At 41.8% G+C, this 17,708-nt stretch overlaps 1 protein-coding gene across 1 annotated transcript in view; it reads right to left on the bottom strand.

Annotated features, from left to right (window-relative positions):
- Nucleotides 1-17,708, bottom strand: part of TRPC5 (transient receptor potential cation channel subfamily C member 5) — a 172,789-nt gene that overhangs the window by 99,105 nt on the left and 55,976 nt on the right. The window contains exon 2 of the mRNA XM_006262563.3: nt 14,997-15,395. Coding sequence (XP_006262625.1) covers nt 14,997-15,374 — 378 coding nt within the window. The 5' untranslated portion in view covers nt 15,375-15,395. The remainder of the gene's footprint in view (nt 1-14,996; nt 15,396-17,708) is intronic.

Here is a 17,708-nt window from a genome sequence, read left to right as displayed (position 1 = left end):
CTGGCTTAACTGCAACATCCAAAAAACAAAACAACAGAAATCAGAGTTTGGATAATCCACCAGACAATCTACAATTTGTAAATGATTTGTCTAGGTGCAGCTCTAAAAGAAACACGTACCATCAACCAGCCATCAAATGGCAAACCCAACATTTTTTAATTAAAAAAAGAAGGGGACTTTGGAGCATAGATTCTGTCCGTCGTTTGCAATTAACAACCAGGATGGGCCTGCAAAGTTATTATACCTTTGGCCACTCTTTAGCTCAGAGTCATAATCCTGTGGCACACATAAGCAGCACCATAATTTATAAAGCAAGAGGCACTGGGAAGCAGTCAGAGACAGCGCTGCTAGATTACAGAGCAGCTGTGCTACTGGGAAAAAAGGGTCTGAAAACAAATTCAGTGACGTGGCTGACTGTTTTTATCCCACCTTCTTGCCTGCAGCCTTGATATAGAATTTTTGCATTGACTTGAACCAAAAGGGTGTTTGTCTCTGTGTGGGATTCTCAGTAAACATTACGCTACTTCTTACAGAGGAGGAGGTTAAACATTAACCTTAAGTGATTCTAGTGGTTTGGATTTTTTTTTCAAGAACTGAACATCATAATTAGATATGTCTAGAGAGATTCTTTGCAATACTAAGACCATGACAACACACACACACGCACGCATGCACAGGGTAGGATTTTTTCCCCCTTAAGAGGCAGGTCACTGAATGAAACTATACTGTTTGTTAATGAAAAATAATGAATGCCACCAACTGTTTGTAAGAAAAAGTGTTCTAGGCTGTTCTTTAAAATTGCCATGAGCATCTTTTTGCTATGGTGCTGTTTATATAGATAGTGGGCCAAGATCCTGCATGACCTGTTGTAACAGTAATGATATGAATGGAGTCATGACACTGTACACTGCAGTGGAGGATCTGGTCCACAAGTTCAAGTTCTGCTTGCAGTGTACTCTGAAAAGGTCTGTTTACACCCGAGTTACCCTAACTTAATTGAGAATCTAGATCTGTCTCCCTCTCAGCAGGCTGTAGATATGAGCCCTTCCATGCTGGATTTTTGCTTCACTAGGTTCCTTTTTGCTGGGCACATCTACAAGCGCATTCAGGTGCTTTTCCTAATGTGCATTAAGTTTAGTACCTCCAGTGTGAGGTACTAAACAAATGTGCATTAGGCTGCCTTAATGCACAGTAATGAATATGCACAGTTTTTAAGTGGCATTTAATGTGCAGTAGCTTATTTTACTGTGCATTAGTATAATCACATGTTTTTTTACATGATGCTTTAATGCACAGTAAAATAGGCTACATTAAAGGTCATGTGTAGACATGCACACTGAGGCAAAGGACACAAGTCTAGAGCAAACCAAGAGGTTTTATTGATTTAATTTAAATAGAAGAGCCTTAAACACAAGCCAGCTATGAACTAAACATTGCTAAATAATACTATTACTTATATTTAAATGTATCTGAGGCCAGTTACACTATCCATTAGTTCAGCACTTTAGTGGTAGTTCTGGGAGATGGCAGGCACCTGACTCTTATATAACCAAGCTGTTTTTGAGCCAGAAAGATTCTCAAGCAGTCATATTTCCTTTAGACTCTTTTAGTTTTAATTTGGCTGCTTATCCAAGTGTTTAAAAGCTGAGGTGGACCCAGGGGATTGCTTACATAGAGCTAGCAAGTCTACCTCGAGCGTTTGACAGTGGCAGCAAACAGTGTTGGGCTTGCCGTGCTCAGCCATGTGTTTAGGAACCACGGTGTAGCCAGATCGACTGTCAAAAGATGTCACTATTTTGAGCTCGCTCTGCAGTAATAACTTGTCTTTTTGTTGGGCAATAAGAAAATGGAGGAAGCGAGAAGGCTGTAAGAAGGAAGGATTTTGCAGATGTGCATTTAAAGCAACCTAACACTGCTGAGTCTGAAACACAATTGAAGGTGGGGGAGTGGGGCATAATCCCCAGATGATGACTTCAGTGGGGGAGCAAAAATGGCAATGTTGCTACCCAGGGCACAGACCTCTGATCACTTCTTCCTTAGATACAGTCATACTCGTTAGCAGGAGTTTACCGCTACAGCCACTCTCATCAGGGAGGGAGAGTGGAAGCAGGGGTTGATGATTAGATGAATACAGAGGGCAAGCAATGTGCAATCTCTTCTCCTAATCTCAGCAGGATGCTGTTAAGAATTAGATAGCTTGTGTTTTAAGCCTCTTCTATTTCAATTAAATAAATAAATAAAACCTCTTGGTTTGCTCTGGATGTGTGTCATTTGCCTCAGTGAAGAGGAACCTACTGAAGTGGGAATCCAGCATGGAAGGGCTTATATCACAAGGAAGCCTTTAATTCTAGGCTGGGTACAGACATTATACTTTTACTAGTATAAGTGATCAGAAACCAGTCTATACTGGTAAAAGAACAGAAGTTTGGCCCACGCAACCAGTGTATACCCATAACAGAACTGAAGTTTGGCATGGTTTTAAAACTGGGAAACCTGGTCTAAGATTTGCCGCCCCCCCCCCCCACTCAAAGGGTGAATGTGTGTTCTGTTCACTTCCGATCTGAACTAAGCCATTGACAGAAAACTGTGCAACTTAATGTTTTGAATGTGTCTACCTAGCCCTACTGTTTGCAGAGAGTCATAGATCAGGTTTAGTGCTATAAGATTTTTGCAACTGCTCCCTCTCCTGGTGATGACTTCTTTGTGTAAACACAGCGGAGAAGTTCATTACAGCGACAAATTATATAATGTGTTGTAATGTAACTGTGGGATATTGCCATCCCCCAGTTAGTAAATTAATTCTATATTATTATTCATTTACAGAACACACAACTCGCCAAAGAATATTTGTCAAATTAAACAAAATAAACAGAGGATAAAATTCTTCCCTCATTTACATGGAGATAAATCCAGAATAACTCAAGGGATTTACTTCATGTTTACACTGTTGCAGCCGAGACCAGAATCTGACTTGCGGACAAGAATGGAATTATCCGAGTTTTGGCAAAACCCAGAGTTCTTTTCTGGACATAACCATCATTTTATTCTCTGTCAGCTGTTCAGATATATATCTAGTTGTGTTGACAAAGGTAGAAAGTCAAGCTAGTTCCTTTACTGCAGTCCAGCTGGATAGATGTATTTAGAATAGATGAGATTTTTTTTCCTGTTTAAAAATATAACCCACTCTTTTTTTTTAAAGACCTTTTCCATTTTTCTTCATTTTAATTGCTACTCAGGGATGGGAACAGGAGTTTTTGGTGACAATGAAGACTAAAAATCAGCAATAGCTAACAAATAAAAAATGGAAATTAATCTCCCTAAAGAGCTTACCCACTCCAGTCCCATTAAATCCTTGTCCTAACGAAAGGCTTTGGAGCACTGATGCACCTTATACATTGCATGTTTTACAGATAAGCTTTCCTCTAACCCAAACAAGCTGAAATAATCCATAGTTGGCAACTTGCAATAATAACAGATGTTGCCTGAAAAGTCATTTTCTTAATGCTAGTAAAAGTAGTAGTAATAACAACAATAATCATAATAATTAATTTATAGGGTCATGCTTACTTAGGGAAGAAAAGAGACAACCTTACATTTCTAGTCTTTTTAATTACTTCTTCTATTTGATCTACATATTTTCCATACTGGGTGTGTCTACATAAGACATTTACTGTGGAGTTGCCTTATGAGCTCTGCAGTAAAATGTCACTGTCTACATGTGTGGTGCTATTAGGACAGACTAAATACCAGCACTTTCCAGGGTTATTTATTCTGCAGCAATGCATGTGTAGATGCTGGCAGGGCTGGCTGGGGAATGAGGGTGTTTCAGTGTGAGGGCTGCCTGCTGGCCAGCCCTGCACCAGAACACCCTCGTACACCAGACAGCCCCCCCACAGCACACAGAGCTGGGCAGGAGCATCTCCAGGCTGGCAGGCTGACCTCCCTGGGGCTCCTGCCAGCTGGGGCTGATCTGATCCAGCTCAACATGCTGCAGTCCCGGGTGCACATATAAACACAGAGCCTGGGAGAAATAAACTCCAGTGCAATATGAGCTGGAGTTTATTGCTTCATCTTAATAGCAATCGCCCACTAAGTTGTAACAAGGACAAGGAGTGCTAACATACTTTAATATGAATATTTTTAATGGTGTTTATATAACTTTTTATGGCAAACGTCTACCTATTTTGTGTAGCGTGTTAATAGGGGCAGACAGGAGGTGGATCCTTACGTTTCATTGAAGTGACAGGTCACTACAGCCTTACAGCTTTTGTTTAGGAGAGGTTTGTTTGTTTTGTTTCTTTTAAACCACACTTGACCATATACCTTTAAAAAATCCAGATTTGGTCAGGAAAGCTAACCGAGTGGTTGCATCAGGGGTTAGTTCAGTGCTGCCTACCCTCACTCACCTGTCTAGCACAAATCAGATCTTTTAGTTTACAAAGCAGATTGCTCAGCATCTCAGCCATTTTGATTTGGTTAGTATAGGTCTTACAGGTGGTGAGTATAGCATTGTTTCAGTAATAAAGAACAGCATGCATAATCTGAAGCTATAGGTGCTGAATAAGAGCGCAAAGACCACAGAGTACAATGGTCACAAAGCAATAACAGTTTAGAAAATCCTCTCTCTCACAACAGGGAGTGGAGGGAACAACCCAGAATGGTTAGGATCTGTCTTTGTAAGCGCTTATCTAATCCCTTTCTTCATTAATCTGACTGCTGCCATGTTAAAAGCCTTCATTAACAGCACACCTTAAATGCGGCTGTGACAGGAGCTGACTCAACAGCCTGAGAAGTTTGGCTTTAACTTTCTGCATGGTGAACATTGAAAAGCAGCGCCTGAGTCCTCCCCACATTTGCATGAACAAAATATTGTGATGCAGCTGCTCTGAGCCATCTCGGTGGCTTGGCTGGTATGCCAACCTGTTCCTTCATGATTGCCACTGTACATGGCAAAGGTGAGAAGTCTTACAGAAAATATAAGATATTCTCAGTCCCAGTGCCGGAGGAAATCAAGAATTGCTGGTCTTTCTTCATTGCCACTAAAGGAAGCTGTAAATCAGGCCACAACAAGTTAAGCTACTGCCACAATGGAAGTGTGGGGGGACTTTGAGATACCTTCTTATTTCTGGCTGTATTCAACGCTCTAAGCAGAAATACTGCAAAAGAAATTCTGGAAGCATTCGTTTTTTATAGTACTCGGTTTTTCAAGCAGGATCCAGAACATGTTACACTTACTTTCCTCTAAAAGTCATACTCTAAAATGTCCTCCAGCACACACTTTGAAAGTGTAAATGTATTGCTAATATGCATACTAATAAGTATTCGTGGATATTCTTGCCCAAAAAGTATGAGCATCTTTTCTTAAATTCTTTCCGGAGTTGGGAATTATCCACTCAGGATTCAGAAGGAAACGGAAAGAGGTTTAGACAACCAATCATGTAGCACAAATAGTAAATATCTGAAGTCCTTCCCACTGAGCTGGTGAGCAACTTGCAGATTGTAATATGCTGATAAACTAATAATATCAAAACTAAAAACACAGGTAAAGACATCAGTTTGTTCACGTAGGAACCCAGACAAAAACAGATTAAGTCTGTTGAGCAAATAGTTTGCTGCAAAGAGGTTGCTAAACTGAGCTCTGATCCTCTAGTTCCTGCCTCTGGAAACTGAACGTGCTGTGCAGAGAAGGTGTTGGCCCTGCTCTAGGGTTTTCGGTCACTAGAGAGCTCAGACAGTTGAGCTGTCTTGTTTTTCAATTGCTTTATTACAAGGGTTAAAAGAAATTTGCCCTCACAAACTGCACCGTGTTGCTAGCAGCTGACGTAGCAACAGATTGAGCACGTTATGTGGTGTATTAGGAACAGCACTTATAAATGATTAAAGATAATTCCCAATATAGCGTCCAACATAGTTCCAGTTCCCTGACCTTTCCATCTGTCTAAGCTTTAGCTTGTAAGCTCACTGAGGCAGAACCTGTTTCTTATCCATGCCTCGCACAACACTCTTCTTGGTTTGCCCCCAGGAACTACCCTGAATGATATAATAAATAATAATCATCTTTTTGTTAGCTAATTTGAAATATTTGGGGACTGATTTCATTGTTCAGTGTCTAATATCTGGCACCGAGCATCTCAATCTGCACTTGTGCTTTTCAGTTAGTTGCAGTATCTGGTACATAGCCTGAGGATGTTGTTGCCAGTTCTTCCTCCCAGCCTGTCTTTGTTCCCTTCTCTTAAGTTTCAGAGTGTTTTCCCCTGGTTCGATGTGATGATTAAATGAAGTGGTCTTTGATTTCTCTGTGCTTGGTTTAATTAGATGGAATCCATTTCCAGGGTAGCCTTTGGTGTCAAAGACCTGTTGTTAGCTATAGCTGTGAATTATTGCTGCATCGATAAAAATAATGAAAAGCTTGGATGCTGGCAGAGGCATTAGGCATCAGTGCTGCTATAGCTGGTTTTAAATTTTGAGACATGAGAGAAAAAATGCAATTTTTTTGCATTGAGACTTTTTCTTTCTCAAATATTTCCATACCAGGTACATATGGCTAAACCTTCCCCTAAGCTTCCTCACCCTTCTCTAGGACAGTTCTGTCTCTAAACGTGCCTCCAGCCCTGGGACATCTTTCCAATTCCACTATGGACCTCTTGCAGAAACTTCTGTCTCAGTTGCCCATATACAGGGGCTATGGTTATGGCTAGACCTAGATAGGCATTAAATATTTAGCTTTTGTGTTCTCCTTTGACTTTTGTAGGGTTTTTAGACACTGCTGCCATTCTCTTGCCTCTGGCATTGCAGGCAGGTTGGAATAGGCATCCAGAGAGATTCTAGACCTTATACAGGAGTCGGACATCAGCCATAAGCACCATATATACACAATGTGAGTCGTCATACATACATTTACCTTGCCTCTCCTTGAATGCCCCCTACACACATCAGTTTCTTCCTTGGCTTATAGTTGAGGAGTTGGCTGCTACGGAGTTTGATACAATTATGCCATAGTGTACATATCCCCTTGCTCTTCCTTAAAGCTTAGTCAGACCAGAAGCAGTAAAAATATCCCTTTTCCCCAGGAAAGCAGGATAGATAAGGAATAATCTTTTTATAGTGGAGAATTTAACCATTCCACTATGTTGCTAGCAGGTACATGTAGCAGAGGACTATGTCCTTTACTCTAAGTAATAAGAACACCATTGATTTCCTGCATATTTTCAAGTAATAATCTAATTTGTATTATTTAGCATTTATATGCCAGCCATCTTTGTTGTAATTGATCTGGTTCCTTCATTTTAATACAAATACTCGGTAACTTTGTTTGCCTTAGAGTTAATCGCATTCACGCTTAAATCAGGTTATGGGAAAAGGTCAGAGAAATCCTTTCCTTGACTCCTTGAACAAGGAGGAAGATCCCTACCTGATTATGAGGGCTAAACTAAAACTAGCCTGAATCATAGTACTAACCTGGCTTTGGCAAGAATGGAATGGGTTTAATGCAGCATATCATTTCAGGTTCATGAAAGTTCACAGATTACAGATCTATTATATTTACTCACACACAGGGATTAAGGTAGATTTTCTCTCATCAGCTCATTGGAAATAGGATTTTATGAGGTCAAATTTAAGTTAGCAAATGCTATCAAGTTTAATGGCCTTCTTTCAGCAGGTGCCTAAGGATTATCGGCAAAGATCCTAAACTCGCCTTTTATTCCTACAGTGTTTTCTGCAAAACTAAATTTCCCTCGGGGCTTATCTCTGCAATGTTCATTCTCTGGAAGATACAGGGATTGGTATCTGCTGAGATCTCACTGACTCATGCATCCTACTGACCTTTGAAACAAATTCAGTCATAATTACAAATACTAAAAGTATTTTTTTGTATTCTTGTTCTTGGGACATTTGCATTTGTAGTCCCATCTGTGAAACGGATTAATTTGGAGCCATCTGCCATGGGCAAATGGCTAATTTTGGCAGAGATGAGGAATGTTAGCACCATTTTATGGAGACATTTGCTGTGAGCCCTGATAGATGTGAGCAAAACCTCTACTCAGGAAAGTGTTTATGTCTAGACTGTGGACAATAAGTAACCCAGATAGCAACTGATTAGAAGTTCATTTCTTAAGGACAGAAGCAGGGCTCAGGATTCAGCACAGAGTGTAAATTTGCATTGGAAATGAACACATTGCCACAAGTTAAAAATTATGCCAAATTCATGCAAATCAAATGTACTGCACCAAAAGCTCTTCACTTCGCCTACATTATTTTGTAGAAATCACAAAGGATTCCACTAAAAAGATTCCTGAATACTCATAAATCCTAATTCAAAACCCAAGGAGGTCAATAGAAAGATTCCTATTGACTTCAATGGCTTTCTGACCAGGCCTTCTGGGAAGAATTTGACAGGAAATTCAACTGCTATAAAAAACTGGATTAAAATTATTTTGGACAAAAAGTGGCTTCTCTTTGGTAGGGGAAATTAGTGCCCACACAATCTGTGTCTGAACATTGGTACTTGCTGTTCAGTCCCTAACACAATTTTGACCAGCTACAGGTCTGACAGCTTGCTTTGTCCCTACACAACCATCCATTCTGCAGGTGCAAAACTTCAGGAACAAACCTGGGGTGTAAAATGGGGGCCAGGCCTGCATTTCATTTCTGAAAGTAGCATCTGGTGGTAGACAGGTCCTCACAGCACAGGTGCTTGGAGCTTTTGATAACACTTTCAGCAGACAGGTCAGAAAGATGCTACAAGGGTGCATGCATGTAAGACTGCACATTCCTTCAGCTCTGATAGAAACGCTGCATATAATGGGCATTTGCATAAATGGCAACATGCACGTAATTCCTGAGAAAATGGTGGTGGCATGCTTTTGAATTAAAACACATCACAAAGGTGTTTTCTGAGCGCTGACGTGCATTTTGCCATTTATACAAATGTATGCATTCAATGCAGTGCCCGGCTCATCAGCTTCCGGGTGAAGCAGACTTGATTCATCTAGTCTGTTCCAATGCGCTGGATCTCTGACGCATCGGAGCAGACAAATATATGCGTATACATGCCCAATAAGCCCTATCCAAAAATCCTAGGAGGCAACAAACTGTCTCCATGGACGTTAAGGGCCACAGGTCTTGCTCTATACTCATACCAAAGGTGCACAAATAAAGTAATTTAAAGAACCTTACACTGCCACTGCATGGACTGTCCCTGTTCTAGAGACAGAGGCTAGAGATAGACCTTCAAAAAGCTGGAGCCTGAATTGATTCAATCTTTGCAGGTTAGTTTAACCTGGCTAGGTTAAACAGGTTTGTAACTGCACAGACATCCCCTCTGGACTGAAAAAATTCAGGCACGTGCCTGCAGTGGCTTAGGCTAGAAGCTGGGAGGCGCTAGAGCAACCCTCCCTTCCCTTCTACAGTGCTGAGCTGAGGGGGGCATGGCCATGCCCTGGCAGGATGCTCTGATTAGGGAGGGGTCCCCCCTTCCTGACCAGCACAGCAGGGAATTGATAACATAATGTTTATCACCCCTAACGTATTTACCACACCATTAAGAAAACAACAGCGGGACATTACCAGCTATCTGTTGAGTCTGCCTTTGTCCCGTCTGCCACAGCACAGACCGTAGCCAGCACGTGATCTACTAGCTAATGCTGTGAGGTGTCTGTGTAAGGCAGACGGGATGGGGCAATCCTTGCTTTGCAGGAAGTAAGGAGGGGATGGGAGGAGCAAGGGGAAGCCAGGCAGACACCTGCAGTCTCCGCTGAGCTCCAGCCAGGAAGCAGAGGGGAGGGGCCAGCTCTGCTGTGGAACAGAGAGCCCTGCCCAGCCCAGAGCATGCTGGGATGCTGGGGGAGTCTGGTTTAACTTAAACCAGCAAAGGGTCTAGGACAGACATTGCATAAACCGGTTTGAACCAAATCAGTTAAGTCTGATACTACGTTCAACCAGGTTTATCTTAAACTGGTTTCAGCCATTTTCAAACTGGTTTATGTGCACTGAACATCTGTTCTGTTACAGGTTTAAACCAGTATCTGATCACTTAAACCAGTTTGTGTATAATGTCTGTTCCTAGCCAATGAAAACAAGATCAGGATCCCACTATAATGTCAAGTCCTCTGAGTATCTCTATCTTCTCCTTCCCATTGCCTATAATACATACTGACAAATCCAGCCTGCAGCAAGGAAGGCCTTTCTCTGAACTTCCTAAAGATTGGTAGGGGCCAAATTGTCAGCTGGTGTAAATTTGCCTGGCTACAGACAAGATGATGGTTTTAGACCATTTTATACCACCTGGAAGAGCTGGCACTTTTCATTCTCCATTCTTTGTGAGGGGGCTTCATTATTATTATTTATGACCTGCAATCAGGTAGAACCTTTAATCTTAAACATGAAGATTAAACATATATAACGTATATTCATTAAAAATGGGATGAAAGAAAGGTCAACCTCTTTCTCCTCCCTAAAAATAGGCAAATAGCAGCTGGCAAATATTTTTGCAACAAAAAGCACTAATTTTGGCTCCTATTTATTCCCAGATAATTGTTGTTTTAGGATGACCATAAAAAGTAAAACATTGGTAAATACAGAAGGTGGTTTTCCTGACTTTTGTTGGCTTCATAGGTCATGTTTATTCATTATTTTCCCATTATAAAAAGTTTCAGTCCTCCAACTGGACAGCAGGCATGGCACTTGGATATCACCTATATCAAAAATCATGTATCCAAAGCAAACACCTGGTAAATAATTTATTGCTGGGGCTGAAATTTGTTTGACGAAATTATTTTATGAACACTTGGGAAGAGTAATTATATCCATATGACTTTGCACATGGAAAAAGAAGCTGTATTTTGTAACAAATATCCCTAGCAGTGAACAACACAGCCAGCTTTATTTCTCTGCAGAACCAGCTTTCCCTCTCTGCCCTGTTGCATTAGGAGTGTCCAGCTGTGAGGGAAGCCAATAGGAGGCTCACCTTTGTTTGCAGTGGGCTCCATAGACTCTCCACTGATTTAAAAAAAAAAAAAGTTTCAATGACATGATGAACCTACAGCTGAACCCCAAATCTCCAAACCTGGGGCGGCATAATTCACTATTACTGAAGCATATTTTGTTACTGGTGGGAGTATTCTGCATACAAATGCTGAAGTGTCTGTAATGGTTTCAGCAAAAGACCTGGATCTCAGTGCACAAAATTGTGGCTTTATATTGTGCTCAGGCAGAACAGACCTTATTAGAAAGACAAAGTCTTAAATAGCCCATGAGCTTTTCTTGCAGGTAAACCTAACAGGAAATAGATCTGCTTTACAACATCCCTATTGAGAATGCCCACCTATACCGTGCATTTGTAGCTCTCCTCAAAGTATTTCTACTTGTCCTCAGCTCCTTTAAACTTTCCATGTAAACCAAATTGCATTTCTCTCTAGACACACCCGAGACTGACAAAGCCGCAGCACTGGAGAAGCACGTTGTTATAGTTACTGGCATATGACTTATCACTGCAATTGTCGGAGCACTTTCAGAAAACAGCAGTTAAGCTGCAAAACTGCAATTTAACAAAGGCCCGAAGAGTAATGGCTACCCAGCATCTTTTAATAATAGGGTATGAAGTTCTTTATTGTCAACCCTTGTCACCTGCTAGAACCTGTCTCTGCTAGGTAGGGATGATGGTCACAGGAGCCAGAAAACCCTCATAGCTCTTCCCTTATTTTTGCTGCTGCCCCAAAATTCTCCTACACAAGACTTGGTCTAGTTGAGTGGGGATAAGGCAGAGCTCTTCCCTTGAGATTTCTGGTGTGTAAGAACATACAAGGTTTGCTTTTCCACCCTCAGTGATCGTATTTGCAGCTGACACATCAGCAAACCATACAAAGACTTGGGGCCAGGCACTTTTGCCTGAGTAACCACATAAGGACCAGCTGTAATCCAGACCATGTATTTTCAGACAGAGTGACCTGACCATATGCAAGTGGGTTCAGATAAGTCAAGATGATGAGTCAGTAAGAACTGTTATGCTGAAGGGTGCTAGTGGTCTTCCATCACAGGACCTAGTTGCAAAGGCAATTGCAAGCCTTGAATGCTTGCAGGTGAAAATAGCACTCTCCTTTGTGCATGGTAGCGGGGACAGTTGGACTCTTGAGAGAGACCCAGAACTTGGTGACAAAAGAGTAGGGAACTAGCAGGGTTTCTGACGTTCCAAGACTGTATTGAACGGTTAAGTGACCAGGCAGAGGACTCCCCCAAGAGCCCAGCAGTGAAGCAAAGGCAAACAGACAGTCTCTAAATGAGGACAAGGCTGGTGTGTTGGACCTGGGGGTGTCTGCAGAACGGATCTTCCTATGCCTGATCATGTCTCTGCCATTGATCTGAGAAACACCCTCATGTGCCTTGTGCAAATAAACCAATTTATGGTAGGGAAATGCCCTGGTTCCACAGCATGGATTTCTCATCTAAATAGAAACCACTGCCAAACAACCATTCTGCCCAAAACAGGGGAAATGGTTTCTTTTGTGTGAGATTAATGAACACTGTGAAGACAGTAACCCACTAGGACTAGGCAGTGGGCACACATGGGCATATACTTGCTCTCTTGCAAGTCATTTTCAGCTGCTCCTCAGTGTTAATAGAGTTTGTGGGGTACTTCTGGAAAAAAAAATTGATGGGGAGGAGCCCTGAAAGATAATTAAGGGACCTGCATTGGTGCTGTTCTGAAATTATCATAAGGAATCTGAATTCTGACAGAGGCATTAGCTTTGAGGCTTGATGTGTTAAGCTGTGTGTCCTAACTATGCTTAACTAGGCACTTCTTTTCTATGAATACGATAACAGTGTACATGAAGTGAATACCAATTGTTAGCATCGCTTGGCTAATTGCTGAGACTGAAGAACTGAGGGCAACCAGTCCTGCACGTATACTCCCACTGAAGCCTACGGAAGGAGCTGAAACAGTGTTGAAAATCCAGGACTGTTTTTTTTTTCTGATCTGGTGACTTGCCTCCTTGAGCTTCTATGCAAAATTAGAACCAGGGGAATTTTCTATCTGGGGATTTTTATTGGGAACACTGTACAATTCTGTCCAAGTTTTACATGAAGATGGGAGTTTGTTTTTTAAGACATTTGTCATGCCCACTGTAATTAACTGAAAATTCTGCCCTTCCTTCACATAAATATAGCTGTAGATATAAAGAGGGATAAGTATGGGTTTATGCACGTGAAAAAAAGAAATAGGCCCACTGTGAAACACAGTACTAAGACAAAGAAGTTGGGCCCATTTCTCAACCCCTCTAAAACTGCCTGGCACCTCTGATTTCAGCTCTGTCAGCTGAAACTAGCAGTGGCTGTGATGTATGAATGAAAAGCTCTGCAGTCTAAAAGACTAGTTAGGAATCCATGTAGAATCATAGTACTGTCATCATGATGATTCAAATGAACTTGTACTTAACCTCAGATAAACACTAGTAGTCCTTATTATACTAAAGGATATTTTCAGTATAGTTTTAGTCTAGCTTTTGCTCTTCCCTGTTTAGGGCATCTCCAGACAGAATATCCCATCTTTCTAGAACAGTGAGAAAAGACTATTGTTCATTTCCCAATGCATGGTCCATATTTTGCCATAAATGTTGGGTACAGAAAAAAAGTATTTCTATTTAACTCTATCAGGAAATGTTATTCATCTATTTTATCTATCTAATGCACTAGTAATATCCTTCTATTTAATGTCTCCAGAATTTCAATAATGCTGCCGTAGCAGGCTGAATTGTTAGTGTTTCTGCGTTGTAATTTGGACATTCTTCAAAGTTGGTTGTGATGATTTGAAGTATTTCATAATTGCATTTGACTGTCTACCATTATTATTGAAAAGATGCACATTAAGGGCCAGTCTGTTGAATAAGAGAGATCCTCTCAATGATTAAATCATATTACTCCTTCAATTCTTTTATACAACAGGATGTGTTTCAGTAGATTTCAGAAAAGGAAAAAAAACATTGGGTAGTGAAAGCAGATTTTGTTCTAGCCTTCTGCTCTAACCAAAGGATACGGAAACAAACTATAGAGAGTCTAACACTATGTTTAAGCTACTGAATTTATTAGCTACAGTATTTGTAAATGAAGAGCGAGAACAAGCATAGAATGATACAGTGGAATTGATAGCACTTGTGTCAAAGATCCAGACCCTGATCTTACAAAAACTTAGGCACGTTAAAAAACTTTGAGTTCAAACATGTGACAAAAGACTTTGCACCATGACTCACATGTGTAACCATTGGTGAGGTATTGTCAAAGGGCCCCCTCTCTGCCAATCTACAGAAGGCATGGGTTCTTATCCCTATGCCAGTTGTAGCTGCTTGTTTTCATTTTGGCAGTCTTCAATCCAGTCCTGGTGTGGCAGCCAAGATGATGCCATAAGTGCTAACTTAAATTGGACTGCTCATTTGCTTAAAATTAAGAAAATCCAGGACTGAGGTTTCATTTGGAAAAGCAATTGCAGTTTGCAGTAGCAATATAACAATAGATAGCAATAGCTTATGCTTATACATGTGAATTAAAATTTCAAAAGACACTAAATTACTAAACTGCAAAGTATATTTCTATAATTCAGTTTGCTGAAATAGGAAAGATGAGACATGAAAAAGAGTACTTTATGAAACTGAAACTGCCCATGGAATAGAAGTTACATAGTACAATTACTGAGGCTGGAAACTTTCCAGCAGATCAGCACTGATGTGTCTTATAAAATGCTGTGGACTCTTTCATGCGGACCTTTGTTTTACATTTCCCACATACGCTATCACCTCCAACAGCAAAGTAACTCTTCCCCTTCCCAAACCTCTTCTGGGGTGCTGGCTCACAAAAAGAAATGCACTGAAGCAACAACCTGGGATTTTCGGTAGGAATGTCACTCAAGAAAACCTGTGCCCCCCGGATTAGCCCCACAGGAGCTTGCAATCAAACCGGGATCTAACCAAGCTGGTAGCAAATAAAACCTTGCTGGATATTTGACTAACCTGTTTTTCACCACTTGGTTTTCTGTAATTCAGGAGCAGCTCCACAGCCCCCACCACCTCCTTCCGTATCGCGTACAGCAGGGCATCCCCAACGTACACGCTGTGGCTCAACAGCAACTCCATGATCTCCAGGTTTTCATTCTCTATGGCTATTAAAAGGGCACTGCGTCCAAGAGGATCCATACAGTTGATGTTGATGTTGTAATAGATTTCAGCCTCTTGGAGGGAATGTTTCACGCTGGCATAGTCGCCCTTCTCTACAGCACTGAGGTAGGCCTTCTCTTCCACGGAGAGCTCTGCCTCTGCCCGCACAATCTGCAGTGGGATCCGATCTCGGTAGGGCGAGTAGTTTACTTTTTTGTAGTATAGCTGGGCCATTGTTCATAGTGACTGTGCAGCCTGTTAGAAGGGAAGAAGACGGACACTTAGTGCTGGCAGTAACAGCAATTACTTGATTCCATCCCAGCACATCTAAAATTGCTGAAAATCCTTAACAGGGAAGCTGATTTCCTGTACAATGAGTTTCACGTTCCCCAGTGATCGGCATATGTGGAAGAATAGAAGTTACAGTCTCATATTCAGCCGGACAATGCATAGAATAACACTGGTTGTACCCCACGCCAGTGCTCTTCGCTTCATCTGATCACCAGCCCCAGCTGCTGTTAATGGACGATCCATCAAATGTGTGAATAAATAGATTTCTCACCTCTGCTCTGCTTTCAGTCAGTGTTTTTCCTATCCCTTTATAATAGCTGGGCCAGACCTTCAGCTACTATAAGCAACTCTGCTCCATTGAAGCAAAGGAGCTATGTCAGCTTCCACCATTCTGTCATATTTAATGATATTTCTTGCATTACCCTTGTTCCCACCCCCTGCCCCTTCCTTTGAAGTAGGGCTTATGTTTTCCTTCATATTTATTTTTTGACCTGGTCATGGTTTTATTTTAAAAACTTAGCACTATTTTAATTTTTAAACGCTTCACTCTCCCTGTTTTATAAATAGGTCCCAAAGATAGGCCATGTGGAACACATCACTCCAGCTTCCCAGAGCTCACTGTGCTGCTGCAGCCTAGAGAAATCCTTCCCTTGAATGAGCACGGCATATCGAACTTTAGGTCTGCCCCCTTGCTGGAAGGGTCTGATGAGGAATTAAGATCATACCACTGGGCATGGTGGCCCACAGGATGAGGGGTGCTACTGTGGGGGTAGAAGGGTTTTAAAATATTTAGTTGTGGGTGTTCCTACCACTTCAGAGCCAATGAGGCTCACTGGGTCAGTACCATGGGGTCTCTTCAGTCGAAATACCTGTTAGATCATTTTCTCCAGCTATTTGCCCAAACCAAATTGCAGCATATTATCTAGGACAGGGGTGGGCACAATGCGGCCCGGGGGCCGGATGCGGCCTGCCAGGCCATTCTATCTGGCCCGCGGGGCCCCTAAAAAATTTAGAAGATTGCTATTTATCTGCCCCTGGCTGCCTGTCATGCGGCCCTTGATGGCTTGCCAAAACTCAGTAAGTGGCCCTCTGCCCGAAATAATTGCCCACCCCTGATCTAGGGGGTTGTCTCTGTCCACCATCTACCAGGTAGGAAGCTGAGGGGACAGAAAGATCAGGAGGTTTCTTGGGGTTTTCACAGAGGACTGGGAGTCAAGAATTCCAAGTTCTATTTTTTGCTGCACTATACATTTTTCTCATGCACAATTCAACACCTCTTGTGTACTTTTAAAAATGGTTCAACCCCTCCCTACTACGCCAAATTGTGCATAGGTATGACAGGATAGCTCTTGCCTAAAAAAGTAGTCTGTCTGGCTTGAATTCTGGAAATGGTATTGTATGTGATAGATGTCAAACGATAAAATTCAAATTTCAAGCTTAGCAACCAAATAAGAATCCAACCTGTCTGGAAGGTGGAATCATTCAATGCACTCACTTGTTTCATCTGAAACAAGGGATGTATGACTCGCTGAGAGACCGTGGGCAAAGCAGCCAAGGCAGCATGATGCTATGCAGGTGCACCGGTTTGTTTGTTGTTGTGATGCACTGCTGTAAGCGCAATAAATTCATCCCAAGGGGGATATTCTTCACTATTTTCACATAATGTGCACCTAGCGTAAATATATCTCTTGCCACCTACAACTCTCCCAGTTTGAACTGTGCATCCAGCCACTCTGCTTTAAAATGTAATGTTGCAGTTTCCTCTTGTACAGAATAGTGCTGTACAGGGATAGTGCTGGTCCCTACTGCCTGCTATGGGGCAAGTAAGTATGTTTAATAGTTCAGCAGCTGGCTGAGGTCCCGCCTTTGATTTGGTGCCTGAAGCCCGGTGTGTTCAGAGTAGCATGCTCTGAGTTCTGTTCCTGCTGAGGCCATGAAGTGGTGGGTGACTGTGGCACGCAGCAAAGTGACATCTGCACATTTCTGAGGAGGCCACAGGTTTATTATAATGGATCTGGCACATCTGAAAGTGCTCTGCACATCCTCTGTTAGCCATGACTACAGGAGAAGGCTCATTTGTCAGTTTGCAAGGATCACAACTCCACGCACATCTGTTTGACTCTGAAGATGTGTGTTTGTGTGTGTTAGGGAAGGGAATGAAGCCTTGCATCTGAGAAGGGAATGAAGCCTTGCATGCAACCTTTAAGTGCTTTGGCTTGGTTTTTTACTCTAAAATAAGAGTTGTCTTCATCTTGCTTTCCATCATGTCTCTGGGAT

This window comes from Alligator mississippiensis, chromosome 8, assembly GCF_030867095.1.
Source record: "Alligator mississippiensis isolate rAllMis1 chromosome 8, rAllMis1, whole genome shotgun sequence".
NCBI lineage: Eukaryota > Metazoa > Chordata > Crocodylia > Alligatoridae > Alligator > Alligator mississippiensis.
Note: the sequence above shows the minus strand (reverse complement) of the source record. Positions and strands in the feature narration are given on the sequence as shown.